General features: G+C 42.6%; 1 protein-coding gene across 4 annotated transcripts in view; it reads right to left on the bottom strand.

Annotated features, from left to right (window-relative positions):
- Positions 1 to 12,913, bottom strand: part of SNED1 (sushi, nidogen and EGF like domains 1) — an 88,077-nt gene that overhangs the window by 25,670 nt on the left and 49,494 nt on the right. For all 4 annotated transcript variants that reach the window (XM_077349017.1, XM_077349018.1, XM_077349019.1 and 1 more), the window contains 8 exons: positions 12,071 to 12,184; positions 10,948 to 11,067; positions 9,093 to 9,209; positions 8,873 to 8,989; positions 5,455 to 5,568; positions 4,983 to 5,156; positions 3,374 to 3,487; positions 660 to 773 (listed from right to left, as the gene is read on the bottom strand). In XM_077349017.1, coding sequence (XP_077205132.1) covers positions 660 to 773; positions 3,374 to 3,487; positions 4,983 to 5,156; positions 5,455 to 5,568; positions 8,873 to 8,989; positions 9,093 to 9,209; positions 10,948 to 11,067; positions 12,071 to 12,184 — 984 coding nt within the window. The remainder of the gene's footprint in view (positions 1 to 659; positions 774 to 3,373; positions 3,488 to 4,982; positions 5,157 to 5,454; positions 5,569 to 8,872; positions 8,990 to 9,092; positions 9,210 to 10,947; positions 11,068 to 12,070; positions 12,185 to 12,913) is intronic.

Here is a 12,913-nt window from a genome sequence, read left to right as displayed (position 1 = left end):
TTGCCAGAGCCCCTGGTAAGCCACTGTCAGCCATAGTAGTGGTTTGATTCAGTATAAGGCAGTTTCATGTGTGTAATGTAGAACAGGGGGAAATCTGGAAACACAAATGGGCTGAGAAGTCCACTGCAACTACTTATAATGTAATGGTGGGAGAATCCATGTATCCATGTGAAAATATGTACGGCTGTACCTTCACAGCATATCCAGGACCCATACTAATATATAGAAATGGGAGGTGGTGACTAATAAGGCCACATTATAACTGACTTCATTGTGCCATCAGTCAGCCCAGAAAATCATAGTGAGCTTATCAGGTGGCCACCTCATGGGTTATGTCACCTATTTGGATGATGTCAGTGTTGCAAGTCTTTAGATTGCACTTTCTAGGTCACAGAATAGTGGCAACTTTCATTTTCCCTCTACTTGTCCACAAAGGCCCACAAAGCTAAAATACAGCTGAAGTGGAAACAAGTTTCAAAATAAAGGGGGTGGGGGAAAAGAAACTGTCTTTATATGGCTGTGAATTCTAAACAGCATGTAGAAATCAATAGTAAGGAAAAATCAATTATCTACAGCAGTGAGGACAATGGAATCTCTTAAGGATGTCTGAAAGATCCAGTTGAAAATCCCAATGTACTTTTACCAATCCCCCCCTTTACCCGTTTCACACTGGGTTCCAATGAAGCCTTCAGGACAATGACAGATAAATGATCCAGGCAGATCTTTACAAATTCCACTGTTCTTGCATGGGTCTGACTGACACTCATCAAGCTCTGTGAATGGAAAAAGAGAGAGGGGAAAAAAACTATAATAACTTTATAAGCACAATGTCATGTTAAAAAGGAGAAACCAGAAGCAGATTAATTTAGTCACTGTTGGTGTGGCAAACTCTTTTTAAAACTGATCAACTTGTTCCAATGGTTATTTTTTTATTTTTTAAACATCTTGAGCAGGTTTCTGGAGCACTATACAGATTAAGTGGTTAGATAAAAGAGTATCCCTCACAAGGCTATTATGAGGCTAAATGAGAAGAATTTGAATTTTTATAGAAAAATATTATAGGCATTAATAGCAACCACTGAGTTAGATCCAATTAGACATTCTCATGGGTACAACGATTTTCACTCACACTTATTTTCTTGCCTCTCCATTCCCAAAGCAGTCTGTTCTCCCCCAAAATCCTATTATTGAAGAAGGTAGAGGGATCCCTAAGAACAAGATTTTGAGGAAGCATTTTGGGCTGCCATGGGGAACGGGGGCAAGGGAAAATGACACTTTGTGAGCATAAATCCTTTTGTCTGTGGAAACATTATACAACCCTTCTACTTATTATAAATGCACTCAATTGTTTCTGTAAACTGATTTGGTATTTCTAACAGAGAAAGGCACTACCTTAAGTCTGCATTACTTTATTCTTTAAAATAAGAAGTTCCTTCCATTATTTTCAGAACACAAGGTTTTCTATGTCAATTGTATTAAGGGTTTGTTTTTCTTTATTTCTTTTATCTGAGAAAAAGGGCTTTATTTTTCTGTATGAAATACAATGGCAAGTTATGCAGTCCTTCCCTGTTGCTCTGTTCAGAGAGTTTAAAGAAAACACTCTCATGAAAGAGATTACTGATCATCCAGTACCAGCCTTTGCCAATTCCCCCTTCTGCTTATAGAGGCCTGTTACAGAGAAAAAAGGCAATGTCATCAAGCCATGCAACTGCAATTATTAAAAATAAGCCATTTTCTCTTATCAATATTTCCACTGGATTTTCAAGAGTAAATCGTTGGGTTGCACTTGAACTCAATTTGGGCATTATGGGCAGAATGTAGACAATACAGCTGCAAAGAATTTCCGCCCACAAAACAAGATTTTCTTGCCTCCTCGCTCCTGCAGCAGCAGGAGCTCTCTCAGCCTGACCTGCCTCACAGGGTGTTGTGGGGAGATGAAGACTTCCTCGAGTAGTAAAAAGCAGGGTATAAAAAAAACAACTTCTTTTTTCTTTTGTAATTATAGAAACCTGCTCAAAATTCTCTTCCAGATGTGAACAGGCTCCAACTCCGTGCAATGGCCTTTAGCAGAATATTCATCCAATAAATACTCCATTTCTCATGGTCATTTTATATGAGCCTCACTTCTTCTTTTGTCCTTCCCACCATGTTCTCATTCTTTCATTTCCAACTCAAGGGAGCAGTCAGATAAGAATCTCGGTCTTCGCCACCAGGACGGAAGGGCAGCTTGCCGTGAGAACGATTCTTTGCACTGCAGCTGGTTTAACAAAACCTCTATGTTTTCCAGTATAGTTCGGCAATCAGCAGAGAACTAGGAAGGACACTCACTGTTTGTTGTTGTTATGTGCGAAGTCGTGTCCGACCCATCGCAACCCCATGGACAATGATCCTCCAGGCCTTCCTGTCCTCTACCATTCCCCGGAGTCCTTTTAAGTTTGCACCTACTGCTTCAGTGACTCCATCCATCCACCTCATTCTCTGTCGTCCCCTTCTTCTTTTGCCCTCGATCGCTCCCAGCATTAGGCTCTTCTCCAGGGAGTCCTTCCTTCTCATGAGGTGGCCAAAGTATTTGAGTTTCATCTTCAGGATCTGGCCTTCTAAAGAACAGTCAGGGCTGATCTCCTCTAAGACTGACCGGTTTGTTCGCCTTGCAGTCCATGGGACTCGCAAGAGTCTTCTCCAGCACCAGAGTTCAAAAGCCTCAATTCTTTGACGCTCGGCCTTCCTTATGGTCCAACTTTCGCAGCCATACATTGTAACTGGGAATACCATAGCCTTGACTAAACGCACTTTTGTTGGCAGGGTGATGTCTCTGCTTTTTAGGATGCTGTCTAGATTTGCCATAGCTTTCCTCCCCAGGAGCAAGCGTCTTTTAATTTCTTTGCTGCAGTCCCCATCTGCAGTGATCTTGGAGCCCAGGAAAATAAAATCTGTCACTATCTCCATTTCTTCCCCATCTATTTGCCAGGACTCACTGTTTACCTGGCCCCTATTTGAACAGCAATGGAAACCAAAGCTAGACTAGCAAGGAAAGCCTCTACCTAGAATAGGCCTATATAATCTCCCCACATTCTGTACTGTAACCACAACTCCTCTCCCCTTGTCCCATTCACAATTGAAACAAGGCCTAAGTATGCATAACTGGAAAAGTTTATATGGCTGGATTTCCCCCCTGCATCTCTGTTTCCTCTTTCTCTGTTCCACTCCCTGCACACACATACCCCAGGTCATAGTTTATATTGTAAACTCTCTGTGACAAGGATTTTTCTTTTTGGTAACGTCGCTGTTAAATATATTGTTAACACTGATGGCCTAAGTGAGTAACGTCATCACAACGAGATGTCCTGCCAAGCATATTTCCACATTCTCTTACCCAACTCACAGTGGTGTCCTGTGTAGCCAGCTTTGCATAAGCACAGGAAAGCAGCTATTCGATCTTTACATGAGCCCCCATTCAGGCATGGCTGAGATCTGCATTCATCAATTTCTACAAGAAGAAGAAGAAGAAGAGTTGGTTCTTATATGCCGCTTTTCCCTACCTGAAGGAGGCTCAAAGTGGCTTACAGTCGCCTTCCCATTCCTCTCCCCACAACAGACACCCTGTGGGGTGGGTGAGGCTGAGAGAGCCCTGATATCACTGCCCGGTCAGAACAGTTTTATCAGTGCCATGGCGAGCCCAAGGTCACCCAGCTGGTTGCATGTGGGGGAGCGCAGAATCGAACCCAGCATGCCAGATTAGAAGTCCGCACTCCTAACCACTACACCAAACTGGCTCTCAAGTTTGGCTCACAAGAGATGGTAGAAGGGCATCTATCATATATCTAGAATGAAAGGTTAGAGGAAAGCACCCCCCCCCCCGATAAAAGCTATTTTCCATTCAAAAATGTCTTATGTTCAGTGGTACATATAAACAACCAACGCACAAGGATTGGGGCATTTTACAGATCCCTCAAGCTATAGGGACAACATCTGAAGACAACTAACAGACACAAAATTCAGCTCAAGCAGAGACACCATTTAACTGGAGATACGGGAGGCAAAGATACACACAGAAATATTGTTAAGGGCCAGAAATGTCAATGTTAAGCCAAACATATATTAGGTACCACTAGTTAGATGCTATTAAGTTGCCCTTTAGGCTCGTGCCTGTACATGGATTTTGCTTTTGCACACTATGGTAAATGAACTCCACCCGTATGTCAGCACTGTCTTCCTTAATATTCCTGTTTTTAATTGTTATCTGTAGTACCATTTTATTGATATCTAAAATCACTATTGTTTCCAGGACAGAATAACAGCCCAGCTGTGAGCACCTTCAGTATGAAACACACCAAGAACAGGGTTCCCCCCCTTAATTATAACAAACTTGCACTGCACCATATATCACTATGATACATATAATCAGAAAATGGGTACAAATTGCCCTGTGCCATATGGAAGGGCGGTACAAAAATCAAATCAAATCAATCAATCAATCAATCAAAAGGCTTTAATCTCACAAGGGATTGTGAGATCTAAACAATTTAAGATTCTCTCCTGTATTAGTGCCCATTTGAAGGAGGTGTGTTGCCACCGCATGGATTTCCCAGGGGAAAAAAATATCAGTTAATTTAGGAGCAGGCTGCAAGGTTGTGTGGCTCCCCTATGTGCACAGCTAGGTACTGGAGCCAAGGCGGCCAGTTTATGCTCTCCTTTCTCCTCCTCCTCCTCCTCCTCCTAATAATTTGTCAATCCTGTGTGGCATACATCCCAGTAACCCTAAAAATAATTTTAAAAAGCAAAAGAAGGGCTAGTTCTGTTCAGACTTCTCCACAGAATTTGAGTTGTATAGAGTTGTGATGATTGTTTGAAGTTCCATAACAGCCACAGTTCAGAAAATTAAATATATTCTTTCCCTTCAATATGCACATATTCATTCACTTTCTTTCACGCACATGGATGCACATTCTCACACATTCTAACACAGCCATAAATCCATTTACCATTACACTCTGGAGGGTCACTCCAGGCGCCTTGTGCTCTGCAAATCCTGGGGTTGCTGTGAGGACTCAGCATGTAGCCAAGATCGCACTGGTATTCTGCCAGAGATCCCAGCTTAGTAGAATTAAATGTCACCTGAGCATGCTTTATCTGTTTGGGAATACCACAGTCTACCTCTAGAAGGAAAAATGAGATAAAGGGAAGGAGAAAATGTATTACACAGTTTATGTGCTGCATGGCAACTACCATTTATGTGAGTAAAGGGTCTGTATTGACGAGGTCAATAGCAAGGCACAGTTCTCCATGTATCCCCTAAAAGCACTTTCACTTGGTACATGAAAAATGTTTTCATGATGCTCTTAAATAGTTTTATTTCAGGAAAATACGGGTACTGCAACCTTCAGGGAAATCTCATGACCCTTTTCTCAGTGATAGGGGAAAGCTCTGATGGTTATGACTTTCTGTATTCTTTACCTGACTGACAGTGTCTTCCTGTGTAACCAGCTGGGCATGAGCAGATGTAGCTGCTGCCAAGATCCTTACAAGTGGCTCCATGTTCACATGGACTCAAGAGGCAAGGAGAAGGGACTGCAAGAGAGAAGCAATCTCAGTAATAGCTGTAAGACCACAAGAGCTTAACATTAAGAATAGTCCGAAAATTCATAATTACCCAGGTCAGTACACATTTGTTTAACTTGTAAATCTTGGCTGTATTAATTGTTTGAATTGAGCATCATTTCCCCCCAAAGGTTCTAGCTCAGAATGTTAAACAATATGTGTAGTTCAGCAAATCAAATACCAAAAGCCAGGCACTTTATAGATGAAGGCATGTGATTAAAGGGTTTGTATTGATGAGGTTACTAGCAAGGGTTGCCTCTTACTCTGATGGACTGTGAAACTGAACTAGATGGCCTACACAGCAAGCCATTCTACAGGTGCACAGACATATTTTTATTATCTCATCGAAGATGAATGGCTACTAGCCAAGATGACCAAAGAGAACCTCCACATTCAGAGACAGTAAACATCTGAATACCAGAGCCAAGAGGCAACATCAGGGAAAGGCCTCCTCCTCTGTGCCCTGTTGTTGAACTTCCAGCTACTGTGTTAGACAGTATGCTGGACTGGCAGGATCACTGCTCTCATCCATCAGGGATATTCTTATATTCTTGTCAATCCCTTGCTCTTGAGCAGTGGTCCCCAACCTTTTTATCACCGGGGACCGGTCAACGCTTGACAATTTTACTGAGGCCCGGGCGGGTAGTCTTTTGCAGAGGGACGTTGCCGCCTGAGCCCCTGCTCCATTTGCTTTCCCACTGGTGCCCACTGGGGGGCACTGCCAGCAGCAGTTGCACAGTGCCATGCAGAGGGGGAGCCCCAGCAATGGCAGCTGCTGGAGAGCACCAAAGGTGAGCCGGCGGCAGAGTGGCAGGGCAGCCCCTGAGGCAGCAGCCAGGGAGGAATAGGAGCCGCGGCCCGGTATCGACTGATCCTCAGACCGGTCCCGGTCCCCGGACCGGGGGTTAGGGACCACTGCTCTTGAGGACCAACACAAGCTATGTGACCAGACCATCTAATCAAGCAGCCTAGTGGTAAATTCTTGTAATTTTTGCAACATTTTATGTGATCTCTCATCCAGAACTGAAACTCTCTTGTTCCTAGATATATGCTGAAATTACAATTTGAATTTCCAAGTATTCTCTGCTATGGTTGATGTTGTGGGGAGGATACAGGGCAGGTGAAACCAAACTCCAGTTCTCAGGGGGCAATATAATAATAATATGCATGGGTGTGGTACCATCAGCAAGCATGTGTCAACATTACAAGCTGGGAGAGATTCACAGAAAACAGGCAGAAAAAACAAACTTTCTAAATGCTTGCTGAGAAGCTTGGAAATACTTAGCTGATTCCAAATCGAACCAAGGGAAGCTTGCTTGTCCCTACTTAACACAAGTAATTTCTAGTCAAAGTACACAATCCGCTGCAGGTTAATTTAGGTCACTTAGCACTGAGAGCAGCTATACACAGAGGATCCGGCTGTTGCAGAACCTAAGCCTCTGAATAACATTTCTGGTTGGTGCCCAAAATAAATTCAGCATCTAATTTTGTATCAAACAAAAAAACAGAACTTATTGCAATCTAAACTGACATTTCTAAATAAAAATTTTAGATAACTAGTTATTCCTAGAGATTCATTGGTATCAGTGATTTATTCTGGTGTCACAAAATTGTAAGCCCTGTCTGGAAGCAAATGAACTGCATAATAAATGTAGAACTTTTGATACCAGTTATATATTTAACCATGTCTTACATGGTTACTGTCCCCCAGATATAGTGCAGGGAACGGACATAATACGTTGTCTTAGTGATAGCTCTGCCCTTCGGTTCTAGTTTGTTTTCCCTCATTGTGGAGGGCAGAAATTCCAAATCATCCACACCAGGCCAGAGAATTCTTCATTCAGCTTTCATTTTAATGGCTGCAGCCAGTATAAACTAATTAGCAGAAATGACACCAGGGCTTTCCCAAGTTAAGTGCCCAGAACTGCTGCTGACACAGATTTTTATACAGTTGAAATGTCACATCTCAAATTAGGCCATCATCTAGTCAGCCACTCCTGTATAAACATTGATAAGAACTGACCAATCAGATCAAGATAGATTATGTTTGGCCTCTGTCAGGGGAGGGAAATCAGAAATGGGTGTGATTTTTAGCATTTAAATGAGATTAGATCAGTGCTGGACAATAAGAACTTGGCATCCTGTCATCCTGCAGTGGCCCGCACCAGGGTCTCATACATGTGCCACATCTTACTCCATATAAAGTTGTGGAATTCAGCCAAGACACCTGCAGACATCTTACTCTGTACAAAGGTCAGCCTGAAAAACTGCATTTCGCTACTGACGGAACAAAAAAGCACTTTACAAAGGAAGACAAAAATAGTCACTTCATCATTCTCCCCTTGAACAACTGAGTTTACTTCATAAACTGAATCAAGTTTTCCCCCTGAATAGATATATCATCATAGACATCTATTAAATCCATATTAAAAGCACATATTAATGCTTGAGGAATTGAGTCTATGAGGTAAACTATCCCACAGACAAGAAACCACTAGTAGAATGCATTGTTTGCAGAATATATAAACCATAAAACAGAGTTTGAACCATGACAGAACAAAAAAGCATTTTACAGAGAGAGACAAAAATGGTCACCATCACTGGTAGGAAATTATTCTGCAGTGCAACCCTCAAATCATAACCCAAGCTGGTAACTAAGCAGCAAGTGGGTGATCTGAGCAACTTAACAATGAAGAAATGTGTTTAATATACCAGGTGAGTGCCTGCTAAAACGCTTCCCTATCCTTCCTTTCCTCCAAGGAGTACAATGTACATGTTTCTCCCAATTTTCTCCTCAGAACAACCCTGTGAAGCTGATTAGTCTCAAAGAGATTGATTGACCAAAGGTTATCCAATGAGATACATGGCTCAGGGGAAACTGAACCAATTTCTCAATACCTAATTCAGCAGCCTAACTTTGATATATCAAACTTGCTCTATTACAGATCTGCTCAAAAATAGGAGACATTAGTCTCCTTTCTCTTCCTCCTTACACTATAGGAATTTGTTTTGGATAAGCTGTCAGTAGAGCCTTCTAGTTCTCTTAAACATATAATAAAAGTTCTTTCAAAAATGCTTTCTGAGGAATAGCCAGCAACAGCATTTATAAGTCCTTCTCTAAAAAGATCACTCAGTTGGAAAACCTTAACAGGTAGGATCAGGAGAAAACCATAAGACTTGTTACAGAGGCCCAGAGAGCTACAGACCAAGCCTTTTGGTTCACAGCTATTGTTTCAATAAAATAAATGCCAGAGAGATCCCTCCCATTCCATACTTATTTCGCAGTGTCGTCCAGAATATCCAGGGAGGCAGTCGCATTTGTACTTGCCGATATAGTGGAAGCAGGTGCCCCCATTCTGACAAGGGCCAGAGGCACAGGGATCAGGTTTACCTGTAAGAGAAGGACAAAGCAGGTTATATTGAAAAAGATCCTAGGAGGTTTCATGGACTTTGCTCAGCTACAATAATTGCTGCAACTCATGCAGTGGGTGTACCTATTTCGCAGTGCTTTCCCGTGAAGCGGTAAGGACAGGTGCAGTGGTATTCACCGTCTGATTCCTTACACGTCCCTCCATTGCGGCAGGGCCCAGAACTGCACAGCTTTGGCCTTGCTGGGAACAGAAAAGTCAGTAGTGATTGCAGGCTGATTTAAAGAGATGTTTCATACTGTAGAGACCTTCACTTCAACAGTTTCCCCACCAGTCTATATACCCTTTCACTGATCTTTCCTCCATTTAGTTTGGGAAATGAATGAAATTTCAGCTATTTATACATGGCCAAAGCTTCTTATCTATGTGCTTCCTTTCAGATCACTTGAGCTAATCTCAGCACCTGTTCATTGAGAAAATTGCCCAAACATTCTGCTTTTATAATTGGAACACTTGTCAGATTCAACAAGCTAGTGTTTCAGTAAATTTTCCCACTCTTTCTCTTTGCTTGGACTGGTCATGAGATTGCATGGAGAAATACAGCAAATGAATCAACAGTAAACAGACACAGCTATCACTAGTTCCCGCAGATACAACAGTGCTGTTTGGTATCGGAACCATTGTAACTGTGGAAATAGCTGACAAGCAAACTCTGTGATACCAGTTCACATTTTTCTTCATGTGACTGTGTTCCTAGGCATGAAGAAAGACAGAATGGTTAATGGAGGAAAGACATCATTTCAAGTGACCAAGCAAACTGGCCCCATGACAGCCAAGAGTCTAATGTCTGTCTCATCTCAACTCATGCACATTAGGCATTGCTCAACCATAACCCAGCATTGTGATCAGAACTGACCAGCGACTATTTGACTGCAGTCAAATAACAGATTGGATCCCACATTTGTCAGTGGAATGTGCTGATGGATGCCAGTCTTCCCAGCTTACCTTTCCCACAGCAGCCTTCCGACCCAGGAATAATCTTCCTAGGGCTGGAAACATGTTGGAGAAAGTAAAAGCTGGGAAGACCCGGGATCCATACAAACCGTGCTCAGTCCTTGCATAAGATCCAGCCCATTGTCAAAATATGGATGCTGCTTTGTCAGCCAGCAACTTACTTTTTATTTTGGTAGTATTTTAGCAAATCAAGCACAGCAGACTCCTTTCAGCTGTTACATCAGCAAGCATTTCCAAACTGGAGGTATGGACTTGCTGTCTATTCTTAGCACAACTATCTTTAAAAGCTAATTTGGGTTCATAACAATTGCAGTTGATATATTTCTTTTTAAAGTCTTTTTAAAAATAGCTTTGAAACTATAGACCAACTCTGATGTTTTGAAAGAAACACCAAATAGAATGACATGGAGGGGTGACATAATCATAAAGGCAATGTCTGAGCAATGCTCTGGTATTTGGACAAAAACTCTATGGTGGAGGCTATTTTTACCACAGAGTTCTTGCCCAAATACCAGAGCGTCACATGGAGTGTGATGACATCACTTCCTGTGCAACAGTGATATGTTGTGGGCCTTCGTCTTTCTCCTGGTAACCCCCACCCTCATTCCCTACCAGTTGCCAGGAGAGATCTGGCAATCCTAGTTAAGGAGGGGGGAGGGCTTCGGGCTTCCCTCCTTTGCCATTTTTGCCAGTGGAAACAACTGCCACAGCCCAAGAAAGTAAGTGACTGACAATGCTCCTATGTATAATAATGGGTTAGGCACCTGTGACCTAACTCACATCATATGTATCACGTATTTTTCCCCTGGCTCTCCAAGGGAAGATAAAAGGAGGGTGATGGCAAGATATTGCCTGTAAATATTTCTATCTCGCTTCTCTTGGAAAAAATACCAATTTCTCTTATTCACAGTATCACAAAATGTTCTGGAATATAACTTCTGCCCCTCCACCAAGATATTAGGAATACCTTTCTCACAGTGTCTCCCTATGAACCCTCGTGTGCATTCACAGGTGTAGGAGTCATCCTGAGCTTCACATGATCCACCATTCAGGCAAGGGTCCGAGTCACAGGGAGATGGTGGCACAGCTGCAAAAACAGACATGGCCTTATATGGGCTGATGCTAGAAGGGAGCTGAATCAAATGACATGGAAAAGGACACATATTTGTGACTTAAGAAGTCCACATGTCTTCCGATCTCTATTTCTTTATATCTTAAGAAACGTGTTTAAATCTTGGTAGTGTCCTCTATGGCTCATCAGTTAAAGGATAAATGCTTAATTAGCACACTTATTAATTAATGTACAATTAACATTTGGAAGTTACTGCTGCAAGACATAGTGAAGGCCATCAGCTTGATGACATTAAAAGGGACATTCACGTATAATAGCCGCCAATGGATCTGTCAGTCATGATGGCTAAATGAAAACTACACACTCAGAGGGAGTATCTCTCTAAAAAACAATTACTAGGGGCAACATGGGGACACGTTTCCTTCTTCTAGGCTTTCCAGGGGTATCGACTTAGTGACTGTAGGAAACAGGATGCTGGACTGGATAAAACACAGGTAATTTCTTTTATTACAAGTAAAATCATTCCTATGGCACTTACGCAAACAAATAAATTTACTAATCTTTATAGGGGGCACAGTGATCTGCTTAGGACCTTCTGAACTAATTTGCATGCAAAGCTTAAACAGCAAAACAGAATGCATAAGTGACTCAGGTACCATTTCCGCATCACAAGCAATGTTATCCTCACATTCAAACGTAATATTCCATCAACTGTACTATACTTCCCAGGTTGGTTTTCCATTCCCGTTAATGTTCCACCCCCCTTTCTCAGAGGACAAAGATATGGTCCTATCAAGTGTCTTCTGCTCTGGTCTGGATGGCCCAGGCTAGCCCAATCTCATCAGATCTCAGAAGCTAAGCACCCCTGGCTAGTATTTGGATGGGAAATCTCCAAGTAATATCAGGGTTGTGACATAGAGGCAGGCGGTGGAAAGCTACCTCTCTTGCATTGAAAAGCCTATGGGTGACTTGATACTACTTGGACTCTTGCACTGAGATGATGATCTGTCCTACTTACTGTGATTAGTGCCATAGTCTGTATGACACACACACAGGTAGCTGCCTCCATACTCCATACAATAACCTCCATCTGGGCACTGGGTGCTCATACTGCAAGGGGTGGCAGTTACTTCTGTGGAGGAAAGAAAATGCAATTCACCATCACCAAGTTCAATGCAATACATATTTGCTTTAAATAGATAAGGACTGGTTCTTCTGTGACCTAACATTAGCAGACACTTATACGTAATAAAACGATGCAAGATTTGTGTGTGAGAAAGGAGCACCATGGGTAAATGCCACTAATTCAACAGATCAAGCAAAACAAGAAGCACTGAACGCCCCTATCCAGCTGGTGCCAGAGATCATCTGCCAGGGCAGCCAGCAACATCTCCATGCCGTGACCAGGGTGGAAGCCAGACTGAAATGGGTCAAGCACTAGAAGCTGGTCCGCTGCAGCTTTTTCAATTATATCCAGAATCACTAAATGTGTGACTGGGCAATAATTGGCTGGGTCAGGGGAATCTAGCAATGGTTTCTTCAGCAAATGATGAACCACCACCTCCTTAAGCCTCTCTGGGAGCTCTCCAGATATGAGGGAGAGGTTAATAATTTCCCGGAGGGGACCAGTCACCCAAACTGAGTAACCAGGAGGGGCAAGGGTCAAGGGGACAGGTGGTTGGAAGGGGCCATACAGGCCATCTAGTCCAACCCCCTGCTCAACGCAGGATCAGCCCAAACCATCCTAAAGCAAGGGCAGTTGCCCTTATTGAGTTCAGGAACTTGTCCACTTCAGTTAAAGAAAACCAGCTAAAGCCATCAAATGAATCCTCACAATGAGGCCAAGGGGATCTCCAGTTCC

Source organism: Paroedura picta, chromosome 8 (assembly GCF_049243985.1).
Source record: "Paroedura picta isolate Pp20150507F chromosome 8, Ppicta_v3.0, whole genome shotgun sequence".
Classification (NCBI taxonomy): Eukaryota; Metazoa; Chordata; class Lepidosauria; order Squamata; family Gekkonidae; genus Paroedura; species Paroedura picta.
Note: the sequence above shows the minus strand (reverse complement) of the source record. Positions and strands in the feature narration are given on the sequence as shown.